General features: G+C 51.8%; 1 protein-coding gene across 4 annotated transcripts; it reads left to right on the top strand.

Annotated features, from left to right (window-relative positions):
• Positions 1-3,687: 3,687 nt before the first annotated feature.
• Positions 3,688-26,501, top strand: TPM3 (tropomyosin 3). Of its 4 annotated transcripts, none has more exons than XM_044990926.1 (8): positions 3,688-3,868; positions 12,750-12,883; positions 13,602-13,719; positions 13,972-14,042; positions 15,496-15,571; positions 16,233-16,295; positions 16,545-16,614; positions 23,516-24,096. In XM_044990926.1, the coding sequence occupies exons 1-8, from the start codon at positions 3,737-3,739 to the stop codon at positions 23,593-23,595; spliced, it is 744 nt and encodes a 247-aa protein (XP_044846861.1). In that variant the 5' UTR covers positions 3,688-3,736; the 3' UTR covers positions 23,596-24,096. The 4 variants fall into 4 exon arrangements, with proteins under 4 accessions (XP_044846861.1, XP_044846860.1, XP_044846859.1 ...); XM_044990925.1 differs by lacking the exon at positions 15,496-15,571 and adding an exon at positions 14,887-14,962 and having other exon boundaries at positions 3,692-3,868; positions 23,516-24,061; XM_044990924.1 differs by lacking the exon at positions 23,516-24,096 and adding an exon at positions 25,300-26,501 and having other exon boundaries at positions 3,694-3,868.
• The last annotated feature ends 965 nt before the right edge of the window (positions 26,502-27,466 follow it).

The following is a 27,466-nucleotide window of genomic DNA, read 5'->3' as shown; positions in this document are numbered from 1 at the left end:
AGTGAACTTCAGTTAGGCTGCAAATAAGCAGCAACTCAGCAACCTTTCCTGGGACTCTGCCAAGTTCACAGCACAGGAAATCTGTTTAAAGTGTTCTGCATCGCCTAGCAAACAGAGCTAGAGGTGTGAGGGGAGTATTCAGTGCTAGCTAAAACTAGTGGGCTTCCAGGTATGTCTATGGGGAAAACCCGGCAGCACTTTAAAGCACTGGACCCACTGGTAACAGTGAGTTACTTTGAAAAAATGTAACCCTGGAAGGGGAAGAAGCTGTCTCAAGGGAGTGGTTATGTGCTATGGAGCCTTCCATGCAGCCCAGGTTCTAAGTGACCATGGTCAGATTCTCAGCTAGCGTAAGTTGTCATAGCTTCACTGGGCTGCTGAGAATCTTGCCAACACCAAGTATTAAAAAATAATTAATCAAGCCTCAAAAATCAGAAGGTTGGTGTAAAAGCCATGGGATAGTGAAAGTGATATTCTGAGCTCTTTTTATTTGGATTCACATTTGCAAACTTTTCTCCAAATCCAAGGGCTAGAAGCAATGAAAGCTGAGGGTCCCATCTAATCACATGACGCTGGGAGTCTGGGCTTTATGGAAAACACCGAACAGCATGAGACTTGCAGTACAATTGTGGGAGCTGGCCTCATAACTCAGTCCCAATGTAATGGCTGCTCAGGAGCCTGGGTGAAATGAGGTGGACACCTCAGTCCATTTCATAGTGGACATGTTTCCCCCCGTGTCACAGACAGCGCTAACTGCCACACAGGTTGGGAGCCTCCGAAAGAGGCCAAGGACTGAGTGGGTGAAGGAGTCTGAACTTTCTTTTCACTCTGTGAAGAAGGGGGACAGATTCTTGACCTTGCTAAGCACCTCTTTTGCTTCCTGCCTGCTTGTAATTGTAGCATAGGGGGCAGAGAAGGGCAGACGGGGGGTGTTCAATGCACGTCAGTAATCCCCAGCTGGCATATGGTCCTTTGGGGACCACAGTCATCTGGCACAGTTTAGTGCAACCCCAAGGGAGCTGTAACCTACATCTAGTGGTGGGGATGGGCAGTGTCAGGGAGCTATAACTCATTCCCTGATAGCCCCGCTCTCTACTGTGCCCAGCTGAAAATCTGGGCTGGGGCGGGGAGTCCTTCTAGGTCAGGGGCAGAGTCCCAGAATAAAGGCAGTAGGTTTCCAGGAGGCTGATCGGGCACCTCTCCCTAAAGCTAGATATTTTGAAATGAAAAATGTGCTACCAAGTATTAACCCAGTTACTTTTAAGTAACCTGGACAAAATGGTGTCCGGAGCCTGAGCAATGCTATCATGCTGGGGGGGAAATGGGAGAGGAGGGAGCCATGGGTGGGGTGATCTCAGCTGAGTGGAATGTCTCGCTGCACCAGTGAAGGCTTGTGCTGTTGTTCTGGGAGGTGAAGATCATGAATTATAGTCTTCATGCCCATATATGTACATGGTCTCCTGGGCTTGGGGTCTGTGGGGATGGACTGGTGACTCCTGGGCGTAGGGCTGCCACCTCTGAGGTACAAAAAACTGGGATGTACAGGATGATCCTAAGCTCATGACACTGGCCAGCTGGCACATGGGCTGAGCACCCTGACAGATTTCTCAGGACAGCTCCCTAAAACAGGGGAGGCTGCTGGGAAAAGCTGGGCAGGTGGCAGCCCTACAGGGGTGATGGTTGTTTGCAGCCTGTCAGTGTGCAGAGTTTGCGGGTCCCAGGTCTATTAGCAGCAGGTTTTTTTGACCTGTAAGGGGTGGCTGGGATTTGGGGGGTCGCGGAGAGGTTGTAACACTGGGACTTTGGGGAGGGCTCGTCGGGTGCTTGTGGCTTTGGGGCCTTAGCAGGGGCTCTGACCTTTACGCCCACAAGCGTTTGGACCGTGCGGGTTGCTCTGGGCTCCTCTGGGAGTTGCGGGGTGAACCTCAGACTTTGGGGGCCATGGGGTGGTGATTTCGGGGTGCGGCTTTGGGTGCAGGGGGTGTAACAGACCGTGGGGCTGTTGTGACTTTGGGGGTAACTCGGACCGGGGGTCGGAGCCGGGGGGCCGTTGTGGCTTTGGGGTATAACTCGGACCGGGGGTCGGAGCCGGGGGGCCGTTGTGGCTTTGGGGGTAACTCGGACCGGGGGTCGGAGTGGGGGGGGCCGTTGTGGCTTTGGAGTGTAACTCGGACCGGGGGTCGGAGCCGGGGGGCCGTTGAGACTTTGGGGGGTAACTCGGACCGGGGGTCGGAGCGGGGGGGACGTTGTGGCTTTGGGGGTAACTCAGACCGGGGGTCGGAGCCGGGGGAGCCGTTGTGGCTATGGGGGGAAACTCGGACCGGGGGTCGGAGCCGGGGGGCCGTTGTGGCTTTGGGGGTAACTCGGACCGGGGGTCGGAGCGGGGGGGCCGTTGTGGCATTGGGGGTAACTCCGACCGGGGGTCGGAGCGGGGGGGCCGTTGTGGCATTGGGGGGTAACTCGGACCGGGGGTCGGAGCGGGGGGGCCGTTGTGACTTTGGGGGGTAACTCGGACCGGGGGTCGGAGCCGGGGGGGCCGTTGTGGCTTTGGGGGTAACTCGGACCGGGGGTCGGAGCCGGGGGGGGGCGTTGTGACTTTGGGGGGTAACTCGGACCGGGGGTTGGAGCCGGGGGGCCGTTGTGGCTTTGGGGGTAACTCGGACCGGGGGTCGGACCAGGGGGGCCGTTGTGGCTTTGGAGTGTAACTCGGACCGGGGGTCGGAGCTGGGGGGCCGTTGTGACTTTGGGGGGTAACTCGGACCGGGGGTCGGAGCGGGGGGGCCGTTGTGGCTTTGGGGGTAACTCGGACCGGGGTCGGAGCCGGGGGGGCCGTTGTGGCTTTGGGGGGTAACTCGGACCGGGGGTCGGAGCCGGGGGGCCGTTGTGGCTTTGGGGGTAACTCGGACCGGGGGTCAGAGCCGGGGGGCCGTTGTGGCTGTGGGGGTAACACGGACCGGGGGTCGGAGCCGGGGGAGCCGGTGTGGCTTTGGGGTGTAACTCGGACCGGGGGTCAGAGCCGGGGGGCCGTTGTGGCTTTGGGGGTAACTCGGACCGGGGGTCGGAGCCGGGGGGCCGTTGTGTCTTTGGGGGGTAACTCGGACCGGGGGTCAGAGCCGGGGGGCCGTTGTGGCTTTGGGGTGTAACTCGGACCGGGGGTCAGAGCCGGGGGGCCGTTGTGGCTTTGGGGGTAACTCGGACCGGGGGTCGGAGCCGGGGGGCCGTTGTGACTTTGGGGGGTAACTCGGACCGGGGGTCGAACCCGGGGGGGCCGTTGTGGCTTTGGGGGTAACTCGGACCGGGGGTCAGAGCCGGGGGGCCGTTGTGGCTTTGGGGGGTAACTCGGACCGGGGGTCGAACCCGGGGGGGCCGTTGTGGCTTTGGGGGTAACTCGGACCGGGGGTCGGAGCGGGGGGGCCGTTGTGGCTTTGGGGGTAACTCGGACCGGGGGTCGGAGCGGGGGGGCCGTTGTGGCTTTGGGGGTAACTCGGACCGGGGTCGGAGCCGGGGGGGCCGTTGTGGCTTTGGGGGTGGGGCCTGCGCACAGAGTGAAGGAGGGAGGAGCTGCCCGCGCAGCCGTTGCCTTGTAACCATGGCAACCCCTGAGCGGGCGGGCGCGGCAGACTCCATCCGGGTCCTCCCGCGCCCGGCCGGAAGGGACGTCACTTCCCGGGCGGGGGAGGGGCGAGTTCCGGTATTTCAGGGCGGGGCCGGCGGGCGCGCGGCTGCAGTCGGAGCCATGGCCGGGGTAACCACCATCGAGGCGGTGAAGCGCAAGATCCAGGTGCTGCAGCAGCAGGCGGACGACGCGGAGGAGCGGGCGGACCGTCTGCAGCGCGAGGTGGAGGCCGAGCGCCGCAACCGCGAGCAGGTAGCGCCGCGCTGGGGGGCCCGGGCGGGGCTGGGCCGCGGCGCCCGCCGCCGGGCGAGGGGCCTTCCCGGGCTCCTCCGGCCGGGGGGGCTGGGCCCGGCGGGGCGGGGTGCGGGGGTCACCGGACGGGGTGGGGTGGACCTGGGCTCGCTAGGGCTGAGCCCGCGGGTGGGAGGGTGTCACTGGGCACGGGGGGGCCGGGCCGGCGAGCCGTGGGGGCGGGTCACCGGGCGGGGCGGGGTGCGGGGGTCACCGGCCCGGCCGGCGGGGTGGACCTGGGCTCGCTAGGACTGAGCCCGCGGGTGGGGGGGGTGTCACTGGGCCCGGAGGGGCTGGGGCCGGCGAGCCGTGGGGGTGGGTCACCGGCCCGGCCGGCGGGGCGGGGTGCGGGGGTCACCGGCCCGGCCGGCGGGGTGGACCTGGGCTCGCTAGGGCTGAGCCCGCGGGTGGGGGGGTGTCACTGGGCCCGGAGGGGCGGGGGCCGGGCCGGCGAGCCGTGGGGGCGGGTCACCGGCCCGGCCGGCGGGGTGCGGGGGTCACCGGGCGCGGCGGGGTGGACCTGGGCTCGCTAGGGCTGAGCCCGCGGATGGGAGGGTGTCACTGGGCCCGGAGGGGCGGGGGCCGGGCCGGCGAGCCGTGGGGGTGGGTTGCCGGGGCCGGCCGGCGGGGTGGGGCCGCGTCTCTTCCGCTCCCTGCTCAGGAAATGAAGCAGCAAGTTTGGCTCCGAGGAAACGCTCCCTCCCCGCGTGTGCGGGGCGGTGGGGGTCAGTGGGGGGCTGGCCCGTGCTCCAGGGTGTGCAGCCGGGTCTGGGCCCAGGCTCATCGTGGGCTTGGGAGCCTGGAAAGGGGTGATGCTGGGGGCTGGGTTCCCCGTGGGTGAGGAGTGGGGTAATGCTGGGGTGTTCTCCTCTGCATTGTGCTGCCCATGTGCTGTCCCAGCCCCAGAGGAATCCGTTTTAGGGAGGCCTCGGAGGGGATGGGAACGTTGGTGCTGTGTCCTTGCATCATGTAGTGCTGGGCATCACTATTCCTCCTTGCGGGTTGGAGTTACAGTAGTTGGTTGTGAGCTCTGCTTCCTCTCCTGGGTGTGGTGGCATCTGGTGCGCTCCTTGCTTAGAGGTTAGGCAGCCAGCCTGTAACTGCTGTACATGTGCTGCTGTAGGATGGAGGTTCAGGGGGGCTCCTGATTAGCCAAGAGGACCCTCCCTACTAAGTAGTTCATTATTTATTTGAGCTAAAGCACTTCTAGTGCAGCAATTACTGTGTTGTGAAAGCTGAGCACCTACATAATATGCTGATGGGTGTTAAGAAAACACCAAGATTGTTTTAGGTGTGGCTGAAGTCTGAAGCTGTTGGGGTGGCACCTTTGCCAGTTCTGTGACACCAGTGTGAGGCAGGCAGACTTGGAATTTCAGGCCCATTTCTGTAAAAGATTACAAGCTGTGTGCACCCTGAGTGTACAGTTGGCTTATGGAGAAGTTTTGTGCTTTCAGTCTGAAGCAACCACTCAGCAACTTGAGCTCAAGAAATAACTCGGCTGCTCTGCCCAGCAATGGGTTTGTGGTCAGAAAAGATCTGATTTTGGAAAATGGGAAGCCACTTACTGTGCTGCAGCCAAAGCTCTGTGTTCCAAGCTTATTGGAAGCTTGTTCTAGGGCTGAAAGCATCATGGCTTGATATTTCAAGGATGTGAGTGCATATGGAAGCAGTATCTCCTATGGTAGTCAATCTTCAGATTGGTTTTGTTACTGTGCCCTCTGGCTTTGTGAGTGTGCCCTGAAAGCAGATGTAGAGGCTAGTCTCTGCTCAAGATGTAATTTACTAGTGGTGCTGCTCCAGTAACCTTTGACAGACTGAAATTGTGGCTTTGCTAAGGATTGGTTTGTCACTGGTAAAACCAGTTCAACCTCACTGGCTCTGTAGATGATGGCTGGTTCTAACAAATCAGAACAGTGCCTTGAATACTAGTTGTGCCAACTTCCAGGGCTTAACACCCTGGCTCTTGGAGGCTTTTAACTTAGTAATCTTTGCATATAGCTAAAATAAAAGCCTTGCTGTTTAGTAACTTTCTTGCCTTGGTAATAACAAGGGGATATATTAGATCCAGAAGTAGCTTTTATAAGCCAGCTCATATTGCGGTGAGCTCTCTGACCATTGGCATACATGCTAAACATGGCAGAAGCTAATACTAATTTAGCAAATCTGATCACTGCCTAAATCTTAGGATGGTGTGTGGGAAGGGATCTTGAACCACCAAAGAATCTAGTTTACTGGTGGGATTCTAGCCAAGTAGGCTAAGCTCTATGCCAACCATCCTCAGATGTACATGGGAAACTCTTAGTACATGCAGAAAGATAGGATCTGTTCACCTCCACTGAAGCACTAGTTTGACACAAGCTTGGAGGAAGGGCTCTGGCAGTCTGAACAATGCCATACCCTGAATGCTTTCATCCTGCTGGGCATATGCATGCTGGTAAGTGGCACTAAAGTTTAGTGTTGGCTGCTAAAACTTTCTGGAGGACACTCCAGCTAGAGTAAAGATGCCAAGGAACACCCCCAATTCTCCGCTAGTAGAACAAGCAGCTGTGTAAATATCCATGCCTGGCTAGTGGGGCTAGGCAAAGTTTCTTATAAAATCTTTACAGTTATTGGAACACTCCTGGCTCACTAACTGGTATGAGGGGCAGAGGGCTTTACATGTAAACAGGGAGTGGGTGTGCCAGCCACTGAGTCTGTGTCATTTAAATCACTTCTGTGTTCAACTTCTCCAGCTGCACTGGAACTAGCTACTGGAGGGGTGTGGTCCTGCAGCAGAACTCTCCTCAGATGAAGTATCAGATGATCTTGCTTCTGGTCAGACATGTAGTGTCAGGTCTGCACAAACTTTGTGGCCCCTGGCTGACCTACAGGTGCGACTTGCATGTTGCAATAGTGTAACAAGCAGCAGTTGTATTCTCTCCAGTACTGTGCTGTAGACTTCACCCATCCAAAGATAGCAATAGGAATGTGCAGATTGTAGGTCAATGTTTTTTTTTTGCTCAATTACTAGGTCTTTAGAAAGACAGGCTTGACTCCTGTGGGGGCAGGTAAAGATTTTTACAGAGCAGCATTTTAAGACCTCCTTTAGGTTTTGAGCCTACTTAATCCCAGAGATCTGGTCCCACCTTCCCTTTACAATCTTCCCTTGCTGAGACTGCCTCTTTTGCCTTCCTCCTTTGTCTCCCAGGCTCTGTTTGAAGAGGCGTGTAGTTTATTTGAAGAGGTGTGTAGTTAGCACTGCCTGTTCACATTCCAGGCTGTTCCTTGCTGAAAGGCTGCCCGTATCTACAGCAGTGCTGCACTGGACACTCCCACTAATCTGAGGTGATACTTAGAATACAGATTATTTTTTTGCTCACTGTACAGTTGACTTATGAGGCATTAGTGATTCAGGTTGGGTATTGTGGCAACTTAGGGTAGGTTACTTTCTCTCAGGAAGCTGTAGTGATTGGCTAAGAAATCCACCAATTTATCTGGCATGACTCAGATCTATACTCAAGTGAAGTCTGGGCCTGTTTGAACATCTGTGTAAACTTAGTCTGGGTTTTTATAAATTCCTGCATTACCTCAGCACACAACTATTTGGAAACTGCTACTCCAAAATGGTGTCTGTCAACTTCTTGCCTTAGCTTTCTTCTTTCTGAACTGGAGCTGGCATGGATCACTCAGCCAGGTGGCTTTCTAGACAGCTTACCTGGCCAGGGAAACTCTTCTGGCTCCATCTAAGGAGATTCAGCTTGGGGATATCCTGGATCATAGCGGTATCTATGACAGAAGGAATAGCTTCTGAGGAAGGAATGCGGGGGGTTCTAATCCAGTGTGTCATACTGCAGTTTGCTTTGTGCTCCTTGCGTTTCAGTCACTGCAGTGGTGAGTAGGCTTGTCTGGGTTACCTCTGTTGCCCTTTCACTGAAACTTTCTTTGAGCAGGGTCCTGAGACTCTACACTGGGGAGCAAAGTAATTCCTCACACTTGCCCCGAATCAGTTTGCCCCAAGATAACCACAGCCTTCTCCCAGCTCCTCAGATACACGATTCCCTTGGAGTCTAAACATGCTGACAGTGTAAATAACTAACTGGAGCTGTGGAAAGGATTCTCCAACAGGCAGTTGATAGATTTTTCCTTTACTCATCTCCTGAGAGTCTGGCGGCACTAGCTTGTCATTCAGAGACAGACATTGACTTGAAATGGTTTGGGGCTTGAGCTGTGATAGGTTGTCTTATCAGTCTTGCATCTCTCATGTCTCTGGTCTCTGACTCCATCCTGAACCATAAAAGGGAAGTGGGGGAAGAGCTCCTCCTTGTTGGCTAGCTCAGTGTTCTAAGCACAAAAGGTGTAAGTGGTTCTTGGCATGAACTGACTGAAGTGTTCCGAGAAAATGAAGTGATATCACATGTGATGCCAGTGCGGGAACTCTGTGGAAAGCTCCCAGACTTTCCATCCTGCTCAAATACTGGCTTAATCAGAAAAACTGAATTGTTCAGTACATTGTGCTCTTGAATACTGGAGTCCTTGTTATGAAAGTACTGAAGGCAGGGTATGGACACTGGTCTGGAATTGCTAGAACAGGGGCAGGAAGAAGCAGCCACATCAAGGTCTTAGGGCAAGTTTACATTACAAAATTAAGCTGATGTAACTTAGGTTGACATACAGCCACCACAGTAATTACATCACTTTTCCATGTCCACACTGCACTCCTTGTGTCATCGGTGCATGTCCTCAACAAGAGTGCATGCACCAATGTAACTGTTCATGTAGGGCATGAGGGACAACTTCTGAAAGTGATGTAAGCAATGCAGTGTCTACACTGACACTGTCGACCTAAGTGCTATACCTCTTGCAGAGGTGGAGTTAAGTTGATGGGAGCTACATTATAGTCTAGACCAGGCCTTGAGCTGGCAAATACTCTGCCCTTGCAGCATATTCCATGGAGATGTTGAGGCCACTTAGTCATGCAATCACACTGCAAGGCAGTGGAGTGTTAAGCACAGAGGGACTTGCTCAGGCTCATAGGACACCTATGGCAGTCAAACACTTCGCACTTCTCTGTAGACCACAGGTGCTTTCTGGAAGAAGCATCCATAGTGACATTTTATTTATGAGGAAACTGAGGCACAGGGAGGCTTGATGTACTGGTGTAAGCAAGCCTAGAACCTTCATCTCCTGATTGCAAGCCTGGTGCCTGACCCACTGAACCACGTTGCCTTCTAGCTTACTGCCAGGGGGTCCTTTATTCCCCCAGAGCTAGTAAGGGATCATGTGACCCAGAAGTGGCAGTAGGGAGTTGCCTACACTGTCTTCAGGTCAAGCAGTAGCACATGTAACTGACTCTAAAGGTGGAGGGATTTCCCTGCCCTTCTACTCACTGGCCTCCCACTCACCTAAGCCACACTTACAAACGGAGTAAACAGTCTTCAGCTTGTAGAGGGGCTGCTTTCTTTGAACTACCAGACTATGCAGGAAAGCATCCCCAAATGAGCTGAAATCAGTGGGAGTTGGGAGGGCCCCGCACTCCTCAGAATGGGTCTCCAAGTTCTTTATGCATTATCCTGCACAGCCGTGGCTCTGAGCAGTTCAGCTCAAGTGTCAGGACTGTCTGACATCTGTCCAAGCTGGTCAGAAACCAGGCAGCTTGCTTGATGACTTTCCTGGGAGTGTAGGGATAGTCTGAGCCAGGTAGCATGGCCTGCCCATGAATGGAGTGGGGAGGTGAGGGGCTGGATCTGATGCACTGATTGTCTTGCTGGCTGTCACTGTGGCCTACTCCAGCAGGATCAGTGCAGTGGCTTTGCTAGGTCTAAACTGAACAGCAGGATGACTCAAATGAGGAAGTTGGCCTTCAGGCCCAGAAGACAAACACATAACTTTTGTGTGAATTTAAGGAGGTGCCCTGTGGGCTGCAGTGCTGACTGCTTACCTGGGAGTCCAGGGGCTCCAATGTACATCTAGCAATGGAAAGATGCTGCAGTGCATTAAAATGAGGCCACTCCCTGGTCTTGGTTCTGCACTTTTTGCAGCCTCATAAGGAATTCTTTTGTAATTGCAGTATGGTCATATTACAGCTAAGCCAGCAGTTGTCATGGAAACATGTATACTGCCACCCTGGCTTGTTGCAGCCCTGTGATAGTGTTCGTTCACATCTCTGGGTAGAGGCATGGATCTCTAGAGCTGGGGGTTGGGCACAGGTGGTGTCTTCTGATCTTAGGCTACTGCTAGCAGGGCTAAAGAATTCCCTTACTAGTGTGAGAAGCCCTCTTGGCTGCTGGAGGGAAGTCCTACAGAGTGGTGGCTTGGTACAAGGTTCTAAATGCAAGTTCCTATACGCTGAGGATGGCAAAGTTCTCCGTGTTGCCTTCCTCAGACTGCTGGCTGTCTGCCTGAGCTGCTGCTCATTCTGCAGGTGTGGAGTGACCTTGGGGGGTGCCCTTCTGCACAAGGTAACAGAACTGAGCAGGGTTTTGTTGCATTTACAAAGCTGTCAGGAATTTCATTCCCCTATTGCTTGGGGTAAGCTGCAGGGAACCCAAACGAGCAGTGAAGGGTAGATGGTGGAGCCCCCTTGCAGTAGCTGGGTGGCTGTGGGAGAGGGTAGAGAAGCAGTTCCACAGTGGTGAAGGAGCCTTCTTCACACCACAGCTGGGCTGAGTCAAGTTTAAAACACCACATAGCCAGAAACTGACCGCTAGGTTCTCTTCCTGCCCCTCCCACCCCCCGGTGTGGGGACCACATCCTACCCCCTCCAGCTGCTCGGTATGTGAGGGCATGGGCCTTACCATTCTGGTGTTCCTCCGGCCTTGCTGGGGAGGAGAGTGCTCTCCTGTTGGTCTGAGTGTCTCACTTTCCTCAGGCTGTGCACTGATGGCAACTAGACCAGTTTTTGGCCAGCTCCTTTGCTTGAACTTTCCAGTTTTAATCCTCTTCCTCTCCTGAAACATAGGTACTTGCCAGCTCCTCCAGGCCAGCCCTCTTCAGGGATCAGTTGTGTGGGTTTCCACAGAAGAGGCTTGGGGGTGAACTTGCCTGGAAGTGCTCACCTAGGGAGGTCCCTTTCCCATGATGCACTCCTTGAACCCTGCCACTGGATGGTACTGGCCTCTCCCCTGCTCATCAGGGCACCATGCAGCTCTGTAATGGTCCAGCCAAGGAGAAGAGCTGAATGGCCTGTCTGAGCTTTTACTCCAAATATACCGAGCCCTATTCTAACATTGGCTTCTTTCCATTGCTCAGCTGGTACAGCACTGCTCCTCCCCCAGGCTCAAGTTGGCTCCCTTCAAAGCCTCATCAACTTGCAGGCTGCTTTGTTACATGCCGTGCTTAGGGTATTTCAAATGTAAAGGTCCTACCAGGCTCCTTAGTGCTGCACTGAAGTGAGCTGCAGCTCCTTGATGGCTCTTCCCCTCAGTGCCACTTCTAAGCTACTAAGAAGAAATCAGATTGCCCAAGGCAGATGGGGAGGGTGCTTAATACTGCCTTAAATGGCAAGCAGACATCCATAAGCTGTAGAGACCTCCCATGATTGGGGAGGGGAGGAATGGGCATTGGCCCAGTGTACTAGTTCACCTGCAGCCTCAGGCTGGGTTGTAATGTTCATAGGATACCTACCTGCGGTGTCACAGCAGCTTATAAGGCGTGTCTAGCACTAGAGGAATCGCTTGCGTAACTGTTGCGGCTATCAAAGCAATGTGCCTAGATTTGAGTGGAGATCCAAATCTCCCTGCTGACAGAGCAAAAGCTCAAGTGACTCCCTTTCCCAGGCTCCCAGCTGGCTTTTCACAGCACAGACCTGGGTGACCATATGATCTTGGATCATGAGCTATGGCCCAGCTGCAGTGCAGTAGCTGTTGATTCTCTAGCAATGGAAGGGTTTCCTCCGTCATTGTAGTAAACCCACCTCCCAGGCAGCAAGAAGGTCAATGGAGGAATTCTTCTGTCAGCCTAGCAGGGTCTACAGTGGGGGTTAGGCCAGTCCAACCGGCGCAGGGGGGCATGAAACTGTTCACAGCTTTGAGTGCTGGAGCTAGCCTGACCCACGTCCTACAGGTAGACCAGGCCTAAAGCTTTTTATAGCTGCAGTGGCTCCTCACTAGCCCGTATTGAGAGGCTGACTCTAAAACTAAAGGCTGCATTGTTGCTATAGGTGTAGAATTCCCTTCCCAAAACTGTTCTGGAGACGGGATATCCCCAAACGTCCCCTCTAGCTCCAAATTCCTGCTAAACTACTGAGCAAAATCAAGCTGCTGTTCAGAGTTTCCAAGATGTCCTTGGAAACCTGTCTCTTGAGGCTGGCAGTAACATGCGTTGGCTGGCCTAAGCACAGCGATCAGCCCGGGAAGTCTGGTGCTGCCCCTCATAGTCGGGGGATCCCAGAGAGCTGCTGCCTCCTCCAAACATGGTTCAGATAAACTTGCAGTTGCTGACTTGCTTGGAACTTTCCTCCAGCCACACCGAGTCACAGCTCTGCCACTAAATGGCACTAGTCTCCTGTGTAAAACGGCTGGCTGCAGCCTTCATGGAATGATAGGGATAAAGGGAGTAGTGTTGGCCTCTCACAGTTCTGGTTAACTGGAAATGCTCTGGCAGATCTCATATTTGTGCAAGCAGAGGTTAGTTGGGCAGGTACCTGTCAGAAGTCTGCTTGAGCTGAAATCCTAGTTCTTTGTGGTATGCTGGGAACTTGTGTGGAGCAGCTTCACTGCATGAAACGCTGCCTGTCAAAGATGTGGCACCGCTTTCCTTTTCCATCTCCGCCAATGGCAGAATGGGAAATTGATCCCAGGAGCCCTCCCTTACTGTAAGTGCTAGACCCACTGTAGACTAGCTCATGGTGTGATTGACTCTCTAGGCTGAGGCAGAAGTTGCATCCTTGAATCGCCGTATCCAGCTGGTAGAGGAGGAGTTGGACCGAGCCCAGGAGCGTCTTGCCACAGCTCTGCAGAAGTTAGAGGAGGCGGAGAAAGCTGCAGATGAGAGTGAAAGGTGAGCTGCATTACAGAAACAAGACTTCCTGCAGATACCACTCCTCTCTGGCTCTACACAGATATTGCAGATGCATGGTGGAGACATGGGGGGTGGGGTGGGGGGGAAACAGCAATGGACATGGTTTAACCCACATAATAGTCCTCCCTGCAGACTAAGGGAGATCAGCCTCTTGCCTCAGCACTTGCCATGTCTTTCTCTGTGTAGAAAAGAGATTAACATTTTGGGTGGGGCTTTAGGCCATGTGTACATGAGTGAGCTTACAGCTGCACTGCTCTAAGGTTGCCTGTGTAGCCCTCTCTGCTCTCCCATCAACACAATAGAGCTACTGCCACTTGGTGAGCTGCTTTTGTCAGCAGGAGAAGCTCTTCTGCCGACTGTGCTGTGCATGCTGCCATTTATGCCAGCAAAACTGTTGCTTAAGGGATTGTATTTTTTACACCCCTGAGACACCAGCTTTGCTGACATAAGTGGTAGTGTAGACATGGCCTGACATTCTCCAGAGATGTCCTAGTCTGAGTCAATGCTAGACTGAACTGGAACATTGCTGGATGAGGCCAAACTTCTTTGTGACCCCTATACATAGGTTAGGTATAAATGCCTGGTTGCTGTCAGCCCTGCATCAAGAACTGCCTTTCATAAAGGCACTGTAGTGGGTAACATTCCAGTTCAAGGTCACAGTTGTGTACATCACCTCACTTCCTCTTGTCTTGGGCAGAGGCATGAAAGTGATTGAAAACAGAGCCCTGAAGGATGAAGAGAAGATGGAACTGCAGGAGATCCAGCTCAAGGAGGCCAAACACATTGCAGAAGAGGCTGACAGGAAGTATGAGGAGGTGAGGCTCTCAAAGCTCTCGCCCCACTTGGCTTCACCCAGGTGCGCGGTAGCTCTCCTAATGGATCCTGATGTGGGAAGTGCTTTCCTGAGTGAGCACTAGGAGTTGGTGTTTCACCCAGCTGAGGTCATGCCATCCTTTTCTTGTAAGGAAACTGGCCAGCTGGGCTTCAGGACAGCAGAGTCCATTGGGAGCTCCTTCCCCAAGAACAAAAATCTTGCCTCATCAGCTCTGTGGCTTTCTCTCTCCCAGGTTGCCCGGAAACTGGTAATCATTGAAGGAGACCTGGAGCGCACTGAGGAGAGGGCTGAGCTTGCAGAGTCGTGAGTATTTTTGCCTTGGACCTCATCTGCATGATTCCCTCTGCATGGGAACTAACATGCCTGAAACTTCCCAAACCTTGTTAAACAAGGCCTGACGTGTGGGCTGAGGTTCAGCTCTTCTGCCAAAGGAGCTTTTACTCCCCTGATCTGTCTCACTTGTACCAGGAGAAAATGAACACTTGGTCTCTGATGTGGGGGCATGGAGTGTGATATGCATATCACAATCAGTGTGTTTGCCTTGTGGTGGAGATGCCCAACCTCTTTGCATGGAGTGACTTTGTACCAGCAGGATCAGAAGGTCCCTCTCAGTCTAGTTCATTTCACCAGCACTGCTTTTTTGGTCACTAGAGCAGCTGGGGTCTATTAGCTTATCTGGAAATTGCTGTGGGACACTGAGGCAAATGCACAATGCACCAAACTGCAATTGCAAAGTCCCTCTGGGCAGGGAATTAAAGCAGCACCTGTAGCCATGGAATATCAGTGCCTGAGTCTGATCTCGAACAGAGCATTGAGTCGCTGGCTAACTTCTATCCACAACATGCACAGAGATGCAATGTAAGGGCCTTTATTTCCTCAAGTGTGGCTGCTTTAATTGGTCTCTAAGGGGGAAGTTGGGGCCTTTCTGTTGCATCGTTTAGGCCTTGTATAACAAAGTCACTTGTGTGCATGTACAGCAAGTATAGTTGTGCTTCCCACCCAGACATGCATGTCGTGACCATGACTTCTTTGTGTTTTTCCCCTTCCCTTCCCTCTTTTTTGGCTTGGCTTTGTTTGTGATGTTGCTGCTCCTTTTGACCTTTGCCCCCTTGCCTGGCTTGTGCCATCATGTGATCGTCCCTAACAGTCGTTGCCGGGAACTGGATGAGCAGATTCGATTGATGGACCAGAATGTGAAGTGTCTGGCTGTTGCCGAAGAAAAGGTACTAACCCTTCCCTTAAAGTGTCAAACAGGCCTTGTGGCCTCCTCATCACACTCCTGCCCTCTGCTCCTTAATAGCATCTCTCCTTCATTTCTCACTTCTGGAATGCTCCATTCTCTCCTGCTGACTGGCGAACCTCCCTTTCTCTGAGCAGGTGGCAGCTGCAACTGCCCCATAGCAGAACAGCTTCCCTCCCCACAGCAGTTTTTTACATGCAAGACTTTGGGTCCAGCATGAATCTGCATCCAGCTCTAGCTGCTCCGTTTTAAGGCCTTGCTTTTGCTATAGTGTGTACAAGGCACTGAGGATAGGTGTCTAAGTGCCTGTGTGGGTGTTCACTTCCTACAAAGCTGCCTGTAAACTCTCCTGACAGCCTGGAAGTGAAATCCCACCTGGTGTGGTCACATGAGATCTGTCTCCTAAAGAGCTCTCCAGTCTTCTCTGCACAAGGATTCACTTTTTTTCATCTCTCCTCTGTTGTCTCCCTCCCACTTTTCTTTCCTTCTCTCCTGCCTTTTTAAAAACATCCACAGTAAATGTTCCGAGCTGGAGGAGGAGCTGAAGAATGTCACCAACAATCTCAAGTCTCTTGAGGCTCAGGCTGAGAAGGTAGGGCTGCCTTGCAAAGGGCCAGAAGCCTGCAGGCACTCCTGCATGGGCCTCCTGGCTAAAGAGCACCCAGTGAGATGGGAACGCTCCCTGGTCTGTAGTACTTGTAATGGCCTTTGCATGAGGCTGAGTCCCTGGGAGCTGCAGACATGGGCGTGCCAGTGGTTTGAAGTGCAGAGCTAGTAGTTATGCGTGTCAGTCTGACTCATTTGTCTCTAGAGACAAGGTGGGTGAGGTAATCTCCCATTGGACCAATGTCTGTTGGTGGATCTGTGCAGTGGTGGTCATTGACTTAAGCTGCTCCAAGGTTGGAGGGGAAGCATCACATCCAACATGAGTGGAAAGCATTGGCTGCCTGGCTGTGAAGCAGACTTATTCATCCATGTGCCTAATGCTGCATGTCAGACACATGGTCTGGGGTTGGTTTCCTAACCACCTGCTGGTGAATAAGCATGGTGTGAATTACTGTGCTGGGCCAGCCTCCCTGTGGCTGGCCCACTTAGTGCAGCATCTGCAGGCAAGAATGTTGTGTTGTGGTGCAAGAGTGAGCCCCTAACCTCCCCTCTGCAGCTGAGGTCTGGACTTAGTGACTATCAGACTTCAGGACCTATTTGTGGGAGGCAGTTAGTGGTGCTGGGATTTGACTCTGTCTCTTCCACAGTACTCTCAGAAAGAGGATAAATATGAAGAGGAAATCAAGATCCTGACAGACAAACTCAAAGAGGTGAGTGGCCACTTCTCCAGGGTCTGAAAGCATGTTCCCAGGGGTGTGGGATTTGGATAAACATCTTGAAAGGCGCTGTTGGCCATCAGTCCAGATGCCAGGATGGGGCACCTCATTCTGAGGCTGGCCATTCTAGCTTGACTTCACTGTGGTAGACTCCTAGATCAGTCTCATGGCCCCCTGTGTCTACGGATTCAAAGTGAAGCACCGCAGACTAGCCCTGTATTAATTGGCTCTGTTTTCTGTCAGGCGGAGACCCGTGCAGAATTTGCTGAACGATCAGTAGCCAAACTGGAGAAGACCATTGATGACTTGGAAGGTGTGTTTTGGGGACTGGGATGTCAAATAAAACCCAGGGAGTGGCAAAGATCACTCAAGATGGTCCAACTGAGTTTGTTGCCCCAGATGCCATGGGGCATGGGTGGTACTGGAGCTTATGGGAGGGAGCTGACAGGCTACCCTGATCAGAATCCTCTTCCTTCTCAGTTACTCACTTTATGGGCACGGCCTGCTCTGGTTCAGCCTGCTGGCTGATGTCAAGTGGTGTGAGCTGAAGTTAGAGCTGCTGAATCACTCTGGACCTGGTATCTACTGTTAAACAGCTCAGCCTCTGCACTGAGGCTGAATAAGTGTTGGTGTGACATGTTCCTGGATTGCTGCTTGGCACTCAGGTGTCACCTGGCCACTCCAGACTAAGCAGCTGGGATTTCCCTGCATTTTGTTGCTTAAAATGCATTTGTGTGGTCACTCGAACGAGTTATCCTGAAATTTCTGGAGTGGGGTTGGGGAAAGGCTATTGTACAGCATTCTGAGAACCTCGGTAGGTAGGGACAGGACAGTAGGATGTTGGTCAGATTAGTGCAGCTGAAATCCATGGCATATGTTAGAACCAGGTACAAGCAAATAGTCATACTAGACCCATTAAGCTTTTACTTACGGAGTACAGCAACTCCCAGCACACAGAATGGCTCTCTGGTCTTCAGCACTATCCTAAAACCTGTTTAAATTCCTCTTAGTGGAAAGCCATAGTTAAGACTTCATCTGTCTTGAAGGGTGGAGGAAGGCCACAACTCAGCCTGCCCTCACCCAGTGATTTAAGCAGTCTGAGTCTCCTGTTGATTTCCTAGCTTTTGGGAGCTCAAAAATGGTGAAGACTTGGGTCTAACTAGCTTCTTGGCTACATCAGAGCTCGACTCTTGCAAAGCTAGCTTCAGTCTAGAAATCATGCTGTCAGTACAGTGACTACTGCCACCTTAGCTGTACTTTCTAGGTCTGTTTCCATGGCTGATGTTTTACAGTAAGCCAGTTATCCAGTGGAAGGCTTAACTTCATTACAACAACTGCAAAAATCTCTCTGCATGCGGTACTTGAAACATATTGATCATGAGACAGTTGGCTCTGATCTACAAGCCTGCTGCTGAAGTGACCTGGTTTAAGACTGAAAGACATGGTCCTCTGGGTACTCTGTAGAACTCTAGCAGCTCTACTGTAGCCAGAAGTCCTATTCCCTTGGAATTAAGTGGAGCTGGCAAGATCAATACTAAAATTCTTGTAAGACTGAATTCCAGGCCTCTAATTAAGGCAGGTAGTCTGCTAGCTTTCTCCAGCTGATTATTAGATAACACAGGTGTGGTTTGCATGCTAGGATTTCTCCTGCTAATTGTACATGCTCTCTGTAATGGGAATTCCCTACATCTGTAGACTAGATGACTAAAGCCACTAAGCATGGTAACCTAGGGGTTTCATATTGAAACTAAGGTGAAAATACTCACTTAGCTGATCTCTGCCCTCTAGCTGGGAAAACCAGTTCAGCTCCCCCACAAAATGGGGTGGGGAGTGGTTCTTGCTTCATTGCTTACACCTCTCATGATTGGTTACTGCAGATCCAGTCAGTCAGGTGACCCTTGTGAGTCACCTCATCTTAAGGTGCATTGCTTTGAAGTGATTGGCCCTGCTCCTCAAGGCACTTCTTGATTAAACTACCCCAACCTAGTCCTGTCTCTACACAAAATGGCAAGATGGGTTCCCAGCTACACTGAGTCGCAGCTTTTTCACCTCCAATTTCATTTTTCCCCTGTTCCTGGATTCCATGCTGCATTTCCTGCCTCTGGGTATTTGGACTATTCCTCTGCCTTTCTTACTGTTTCCTTTGTTCTCCAAACCTCTTTAGATGAGCTCTATGCCCAGAAACTGAAGTACAAAGCAATTAGTGAGGAACTGGACCACGCCCTCAATGATATGACTTCCATGTAAATATCAGCTGGCTGTGGTGGTGTTTGCCTCTGCTAAACAGCCAGAACTTGCTTGGTTTGCTGTGACTGATAACTTACACAGAAAACTAGTAGTATTTCCTGCAGGTCTCTGCCTCTAGATTAATGCAGCGGTGTCTGTCAGCATGCTGTGACTAACTCTTGAATTAGATTATTGTGATGTGCATGTACAATACTAGTATGACACAAGGCTAGCTTGGAATGAACCAGGATGGGCGTGAATTCATTTAATCTGTGCCAAGTAATGCCGTTCCCAATTACTCCAGAGAAGGCTTCCTGCAGGAGTGACAATGTGCCATTGTTCTGCAAGATCTAGTGTGGCAGAGGCTGCAGTTAGTGCTAGTCAAATATCAGATGCATGATCCTGGGATTGAGAAGATCCATAAACTGCTCTGGAAGTAGCCAAAACTAGTTTACTATAACTTGCTTTGTGGCTTGTTGTGGACTCTGCCTGCTCCCTTGCCCACTAACCAAGGAAGGGGCTGATACTCACTCTAAAGTAAGCATCCTTGTTTCTAACATCTGAAAGGGCCAGAACCCAAACTTGCTGTGTACAAACCCTTAAGGGCCTCTTAAAACGTCTCCTTCTCTATTTCATACAGATAAATCTGTGATTCCAAACTCCACTTTGGATTTGCCTCTCTGCTTGGTGGCTTGTTCTGCATCTGTACCCTTCACTTGTGCTCTTTCTGCTACTCTCTGAATTCCAGTGCCCTTGTCCAGTTAGACTGTGTGCAGGGCATCCCTGGGAATAAACAGTGACTGCACTGAAACTCGGGAGCAGTTGTGCTGCACTTGCTCTCAAACAAAGCTTCCTCTGTATGACCTATTGTGCCAGACACTGCTGTGCTCAGAGGGGCTTCCTTTTCAGTATGTCTGGGTACAGGGGCTGAGGGAAGCAGGGGGTGTTTGTTCTCATCTGCATATTTCGTGTAGAGTCATAAAGCGCCTTTTGTACTTGCTATTGCTTGAGCATGATGTCACTCTAAGGAACAACTTGATGTATACATTGATGGTGAGTGAAATGGCTGGTGCTACTGAGCAGTGGATTTCTAGACTTGCTGCCTGACAGGCCTGTGTAACTCCCCCATGTCAGTGGAATATATAGACATTTGATGCACTAAATTCTTCCTTCTGCTGTTGTCTGTTCTTGGCTCACATGTCCGAATTGCATATCTGCAAACAATACCAAGTGCTGAGTGCGCCATAAGGACTGAATGAATGGTTCCTTGGGGTTGCAGCAGGATGTCTGAAGCTGCATTTGTATCCTGGTCTTGGTAGCTAATGGCTTTCACATCTCATTCCTCTTCAGGATGCAGTTGAATGCTGGCTCATTGTAAAGTCACTACATACACCTTGTCTGCTTTACCCTGGTCAGTGATCCACTTGGCTGGATGCAAAAGCTAACAAACACAGGAAAGCACATGTGAATTCCAGTTGGACAGGATTGGTCAGATGCTAAAGCTGTACCAGTGGCTGCACTGAATTTGGTCTGTGTGGAGACCAAGATCCCAGCTTCTGTAGTGCAAAATGTCCACCTGTCAAGCTGAGGGGTGTAGAAGCTAATGTAGGAAATCCATGCATGCCTCTTGGCCAAAGTGCTCCAACAGCAGATATGGGGGATTGTGGGATCTTCCCCTGGAGTGTAGTGCTGGGTTCACAGCTGGTGGTAGGAACCAGTCACGCTGCATACTGGCATGTGTAAATCAAGTGACACAAGTTACTAGAATGTTCGGGATTATGAACACTACCCAGGCTGACCTCATCATGTCTGCTGCCCACTGTGGCTCACCAAATCTCTCTCCTTTCCTGTTCCTCAGTGTTTCACTTTGTCCTGGAAGTCCTGGTGTAATGTCCAAACATAACCCTTCATGAGCCAGATCTTGGTAACTGAGGCCAGGTGCTCTGTAGTTCAGAAGACTTGCCCCCAGCCTGCTCTCACTTCACTCTACTCTTCAGCTGTGTCGCCCCTTCCAGTTCACTCAGCTTGATTACAGCAGCACCCGGTCAGGATGGTACCATTGCAAGGAGCTGTACAAACAGAGTCCCTCCCCTGACAAGGCTACATGCTGACTTGTTGGGATGCAGCTATAGTGGCTTGAGAAGCTCTAAGATGCTGAAGTTTTCATGTGTCATATGAAGACACTTGGACGATGCTTTGTAACCTTCATGGAAGCCGCCTTTAGTTTCTCTCAAACACCTCTCCAACCGCCCCAGTGTCAAAGCACAAGTGACTAGTCATCACACTGAAATCCTTGCCCTTGGAAACATTCCCTGCTTGTCTGATGTTGCCACTCCTGAAGGGATGAGGTTAAGTGCCCCTGCTTCCTGTCCTTGAACTAAACATTCTCCCTTTGGGCTGGGAGGCCAAGAAACAGCCACTTGTATCGGAATCTACAGCTCCAAGTGGCTCCCCTGGGGTCTGCCTCTTCAATGTAAATTAAACATCCAGGGACTGGGGTGTCAGTAGGCCCCTTCGCTGCCAGTCATGCTAGGTAACACCTGCAAGAAGTGTGGTAGGAATGGATGCTTGGGTGCCGCAATTCCTGACCTGGGGTTGTGAAAGCTTTGTGATCCAACCAGCTTGGTTGGCACCTGCAGAGGCAGGCTAACGTGAGGGCTGGGCTCAGCAGTTCTCCGCAGAGAGCTGTCAGTGACTAGAGCCTCCTGCAGTGCTGGTGAGAACCTCAGGGCCACCCTTGCGAGGCTGGGGGTGTCTCATACCAAACAGTCTGGCTGAAATCATGGGCTCAGGAACAAGTACTGTCCAGCTGCTGGATTCTGGGCTGTAAATGAACTCGGGTGGGAATCCCTCTGGTTCCTTCCTCATCTCCCTCTGCTCCTCAGTATGGAGATGGCTCAGACAGTCACATGAAAGCCCTTCTCTGGCTCCACTGCTCAAGGACGTTACACTCACACTGGCATTACATATTCATGCTTTGCTCACAAGGGTGACCAGCCTGCCCAACCAAGGGCTGCAGTGGCAGCCTGCTAGGAGCTCAGACTGCCTTGAAACAGAACCAAGTGGGTCCCAGCAAGCAGCAATAATGGTCGGGTTCCAGCGCCCCCATCCTGCTCCAAGAAAGGGGGTCATTGTGCTGGGACCTGCAGTCTAGGCTCAGCTAGTAGAGGCCCACTGTAGAAAGCTCTTTAGAAAACCCAGAGCACACAACAAACATGCCCCCACCTCAGACATCCTGTCCCTGGGGAACTGGCTCTGTTGGTTCCAGGTGCGGAGTCTACAGAGGCTCCGATTAACTAAAACTGGCGGGTTCTTGTGCTACTGCCATCTGCTGGGGATCACCGCAGTGGCTGTCCAGGCCAGAGCCATCATGAAACCATCTCAATGATCTTGATGTCCTAACATTAGGCTGAAGATTAATTAGAACAAAGAGCAGGTTTGAGGGCAGAGAACACATGTAAACCCCGAGAGAGGTTCCCCCGGAAGCATGTTGCTTGATTCAGGAGGTGGGCGGAGGATAGTTTGTGACTTCCCACTGACACTGGGACACTGCCAGGGACTTGGAATTCCGTTCTTGGGGAGGGGTTTCAGTGGGACTAGGAGGAGCTGGCAGTTGTCAGGCCTGCTGACTTGTCTCTTGCAAGGGCCACATCTTAAGGGCTTACACTTGGACTAGGCTAGCAGCATCTACTGACCAGTGCATACCTGTGTGATCTTAATGATACGGTGCAGCTGAACAAACCCATGGCCCCTCCGTCCTCCCTTCCCCCAGCAAGAGGTAGTACCGAGAGCCCAGGATTCCCTTGAGGCAGTCTGTCAAAAGATGACTGTCCCGTGCGTGGGTGGGAGGGTGTTTAATCAGAGGCACTCAGGAAAGCAGTGAGTGAGGGCTGTTAGGTTACTGGGAAAGGCCTATGCCTGAGCTGGGTTCTCTTGCTACCCACAGGACTGGTCTGGCAGTTAGCTTGGCTAGTTTTGCTCTGAAAGCACATGGCTCTGGAGCCCACTTGCCTGGTGTTGGAAAGTTGGCAGGCTGCTGCTTGAGAAGATCAGACCCTTGCTCTGAGACTTCCACCATCTGTCTGTGGTGCAGCTGGGTGCAGGGCTGGCAGGACTCCTGTGGCTGATCATCCTGCTGTTGGTTCGGTGGTGTCAGCAGCAGGGGCCTGGGATCCATCTCTAAGCTTATAGACTAACAGACATTTTGCAGCATGAGCTTTCGTGGGTGAATACCCACTTCTTCGGATGCAAGAGAAGAAGTGGGTATTCACCCACGAAAGCTCAGGCTGCAAAACGTCTGTTAGTCTATAAGGTGCCACAGGATTCTCTGCTGCTTCTACAGAACCAGACTAACACGGCTCCCCTCTGATACTTGATCTCTAAGCTTGTTAGCTTTGAAAGCAGGTGAGGCTTTTGGTCCTGTGGCCATGTTATAAACCCATCATGAGCTGCTAAGCGTGACTTACTGACAATCCTGGACTGTGGCTGCTGTCCCACCTCCTTTCTGAGGGATGCTGGGCAAGCTCCCAGGGCCCATCAGTTTCTAGTCACATAGCTGCACTGTAAGCAAATGGGGTTGCCTGAATGCTAGTCTTGATCTAGCCATGTGCTTCCTGAATTGTGCAGAGTCGAGGGTGTATCCAAAGGCTCTCCTGTTCCTGGGCATAAAGAACACACATTACCCTTCAGGCTTCATTTTCCAGGGACAATCCATCTTCCTTCCTATGCCTCCATAAGCCCTCAGTAGGACTTCTAATCTGGCCACACTTGGCTTCTACCACAGGCTTTCTGAGCTGAAAAGCAAGTCGGCAGTGCTGGTCTGATTCTGTCTCCATGCCTCAGGCTGTAAAAGCAAGCTGGGACTTATCCTCAGAATGCCACATGTTAGGGACAGGTTGTATGACTTGCTCATCTTGGTACTCTACTAACCTTCCCTTTCTCTTTTTCTCTTCCTCTTGTTTCCCCTAATCCTCCTGTTGCTGATGCAGAGCGCCTGTACAGCCAGCTTGAGAGAAATCGCCTGCTCTCTAACGAGCTGAAGTTAACGCTGCATGATCTGTGTGACTGAGAAGGTGGCCCACTAATGACACTAAACAAGCTTATTGAGCACCAGTGCTGTGGACCACAGTGAAATCTGATCATTCTTAACAGACTGGTAGATTAGCAGATTTTGTGCAATTACTGCTATTTAATGAGGCAGCTAAAGTCTATCCTCTAATGTACTTATTTTTTTCAAAAGGTAACCTCTGTTCTCCATGCATAAACCTCCCCAGGACTGTAATTCTTCCTGAGTCTGATCATTCTGGGCAGTCTCACTCTATTAGTGCAGTGGGGAGTCCCTGGGGGCTGCTGTTCTGGCTCTAACAGTCAGGTGTGATGTGGGGGCTTGGCTACACTGGAGACCTGTGTCTGTTAGATGAGTTGCTGTAGATGCTGCTTTTGACAATAGCCGATGTCTAAGTGCTGTGACTGACCAACTTACTATATGCTGAATGTCTGTCTGTAGGATGTCCTGCTGCATGGGTTGATGGCTGTTTCTAATGATAATAAACCACTGACCTTGTGGTCTGTAAGACAAAATGCAAACTTGTGCTGCTTTCATAAAGCCAAGCTCCATCCAGAAGGCCTGTGGAGAAGCCTGGTCACTGTTAAGACCATGTGGCCTGGGGTATGGAGAAGCCTCTTGGGAGTGAGCTGCTGTTGTCCAAGGACTTGCTGAGTTGGCGGCTGTTGCTGTAGTGGCAAAGCCTGCGTAAGCTTGGAACTATCCCCCTTGAGAGCCTGCTCAGGGGAAAGCCTGTAGATCCTGTGGTCCATGTGCGTCTTGGGCAGAGCTGCCTCTAGAGTCTCTAGCAAGGTGCCTTGCCTTGCCCTCACTGAATCAACTTTGGACTGTCCCGAAGGTCAGAGTAATGCACAATTTATTTTGCTAATCAGCAGCGATTACACTGTGTGGAGACTCTAAGTGTGTGTACAGCGGTGGGGGTAAGTAGGCAGCCTGTTTCAAGCTGTCTAAATAGCAAACAGCTCAACAGCATGTGAAGTGGTCCTGCATGTTATGTCAGGGCCACTCTTGGAATAAGGCTGATCCAGACCACTGGTCAGCTCTGGGATATAGACTTTTCTGGCTTCTGAAACACATTTTTAGCCTCTAGGGCAGACTTACCAGCATCCCAAGCTCTTGCTAGCCCACTGCCTGCTGTTGACCTAGAATAGTCTCCCCTTCCTCACGCTCTCGGCCCCCCTGAAGAGGCAGTGTGTTTAGAACTGAGGCTTGCTGTCCAGTCTGGCTATTAGCAGGTGGTCCCGTGACCTTTCTGACCAGGCTCTTAAATCTGCCATGTGATCACCTGGAGGGGGACCAGTTAGGCTGTGGCTGAAAGGAATTGCCCATTATGTTTTGGCTTGGGTTTGCAGCAGTCTCCCCAAGCTACCATTGGGCAAACAAAGCCACTATCTGGGTTTTGAGATCTGGAAATGTAAGCGGCATAATGTTGAAGCAATGGGAGATCTGGGGGAGGCTAGCTTCAGTCTGCCACATCTGCATGCCAAGTACTGACTGGAGATCTTGCTGCTCAGGAAGCACCAGCATTTCAAGAGGCAGAGGCCAGGAACAACACTAGTAACTCCAGATGCAGGGCCAATTGCAGCCGCAAGCTGTGAAGTCTAATGAAGAGCTAAGCAAAGCAGTGTGCTGGGAAAGAGTTAATACAGGTCTCAGCAGGGGCTGTACCTATGTGACTGGTAACTGTCTAACTCTTCCTCCCACTAGATAAACTGAAATCCACCAAAGAGGAGCATCTCTGCACGCAAAGAATGCTGGACCAGACTCTGCTGGACCTGAACGACATGTAAATGATCCCTGCCATCGCCTCTGCCCCACCCAGCAACTCGCTGGGGGCCAGCCCAGCCAGAGCTGCCCTCTAACCCCAAGGGTTCCTTCTCTTGCCAATTCAACCAAACCAACTTCTGCCAAGTCACCTCAGGGTTAAAGGTCACCAGGTTGGGCAGAGCCTTAAACAGCATCATTAAGGGAAATACAAACAATGCAATAATGTCTGGAGAATGTGAGATGTGCACATTTTGTAACTACCTTTTTTGTAGCAACCATTGTAAACATTCCAAATAACTCTGGGGCTCACAAGCGGCACCTAAAAAGTGGTTGGCTTTAAAATTTGATATTAACCTCTTGCTCGTCAGCTCTGGTCCCGTTTGCCCCACTACTGGGGGGAGCGGAGGTGGGAGAGTTCTGGTGCTGGGTGATAAGTTGGAGTAGCTGGGCTAGGAATGCAGGGTCCTTTCTGTGGGGCACTAACGCATCCTGTCAGAACTGGAACTCTCGCAGGAGCAGATGGCCCAGAAAAGGGCCTTCAGTTTCTCAGCCTGAAAGTCTCTCCCTGAATGGCAGAGCTGTTGAAGCGAAGAGGAGATTCTTTTCTTTTTTAAAAGACCAAACCTGTTCTCTTTGAACACTCATGAATGGAAGAATTAGTCACATGGGCCTCTTTGCCCTGTGTGTGCCAGTCACTCCCCTTTGGCCATTGACTAGAGAAGCAGGCAGCCCCTCTAACCCACTGCTGCCACTGGGTTTGAATCTGCCTTCACGAAGTGCTATTGCACTGAGCTTTATCACTCATTGCTGATCAGTTGTAACAGCTCATGTATAAAACTGCCTCTTGTGTGAGGAGCTTTGCTTATACTGAGGGGATCCCTTCAGGCCCCCCGTTACCCAGGAGTGCTCTATTGTCTTGAATCAGGTCCAGGCCACAGTGCAGTGCATTGTTGAAGTTCTGTTGGTGAGGCACAGTAGTGAGATCTGCGTGAGGTTTGCATTGTGTAGCTTAGGCTTTGAGAGAGGCACATTGGTTGTGGTGGTTTATGGGGCCAGTTAGAGGACAACCTATATCAAGTGTTTTGATACTAAAATTGACGACTGTCTTATATTGTCTTTTGAAATAAAAACCATTCCCGCCATGCTGGTTTTAGACGTAATGGGCTTTGATTTAAAATAAAGCTGCTATACACCCACAGGTGCCTCCATGTTTCTAAGGATGGGGATGTGCATGAACCAGTCACTGGTTCTCCTCCCATCAACTGCAGCTGACCACAGCCCCAGACAAGAACTTCCAGTGGGGCTCTGCCAGGTGCTAAGACTAGGCTGCTTGGTGCTACTCGATGCTCAGCTGATGCTCTGTAAGCTACTTCCAGGTTCCACCTGACCTGGGGGGAAGGGGGCATTTGGACACAGGTAAGCAGTTAGATGGACAATTAACTTCTTACTTGCACCGGCTTTTCCAGATACCAAGCTGGTAACTGTAATGACTCTCAACCTCCTCTGCACCCAGAGTCAGTAATCAAAGCAAGGTGCCAAACTAGACCTTGCCTCCAGTGAGCTCTGTGGAAAGCAGACAGAGCAAGCTTTGTAGCTACAGCGATCTCTAATCCATCCCTCTTCCCAAGGGCTGTACCTTCCACAGGGTCAAGCTTAGCCCCCTGCCCCAAAGCCTACCTTTTCTAGGTCCCAAATCTGAGCTCAGGTAGCTATCAAACCTTTTACTCTTTCAGGAGTTTGTGTTTTAAGGCACAAGACAAACCCACACCCACCACTCCTGCAAAACCTGTTCAAATATCTGATAAACTCCATAAGGGACAGAGTCCAGTTCCCCTTGGAATATTTCCACCACCCCCTGCAAAGAGCCCAACTACCTTGGGAAAGGGAGTGGAACTACCTGATCTCTACTGCCAGAAGAAATGTTAACTAAAATGGCTGCTGTATGCAACTTTCTACATGCGTGGCAGAGGCCAGCTCTAGGCTTCTAAGGAAGTGCCTGGGTGAAGGATTGCTGTTTCAGTCCTAACTCATTTTCCCCTGCCCCATGTTTGTTTTTCATCCTGTAGGAAAAAAGTGTCCCTGTTCACTTTGCATTTCTCTACCCACA

Source organism: Mauremys mutica, chromosome 17 (genome assembly GCF_020497125.1).
Source record: "Mauremys mutica isolate MM-2020 ecotype Southern chromosome 17, ASM2049712v1, whole genome shotgun sequence".
NCBI lineage: Eukaryota > Metazoa > Chordata > Testudines > Geoemydidae > Mauremys > Mauremys mutica.
The sequence above is the reverse complement of the archived record's forward strand: the minus strand, read 5'-3'. Positions and strand labels throughout refer to the sequence as shown.

Coding starts and splice junctions, on each gene's coding strand:
- TPM3 (XM_044990924.1), top strand. CDS start 3,737: ATGGCCGGGGTAACCACCATCGAGGCGGTGAAGCGCAAGATCCAGGTG. Junction 12,884..13,601: donor GCTGCAGATGAGAGTGAAAG/GTGAGCTGCATT, acceptor TGTCTTGGGCAG/AGGCATGAAAGTGATTGAAA. Junction 16,615..25,299: donor GACCATTGATGACTTGGAAG/GTGTGTTTTGGG, acceptor TCCTCCCACTAG/ATAAACTGAAATCCACCAAA.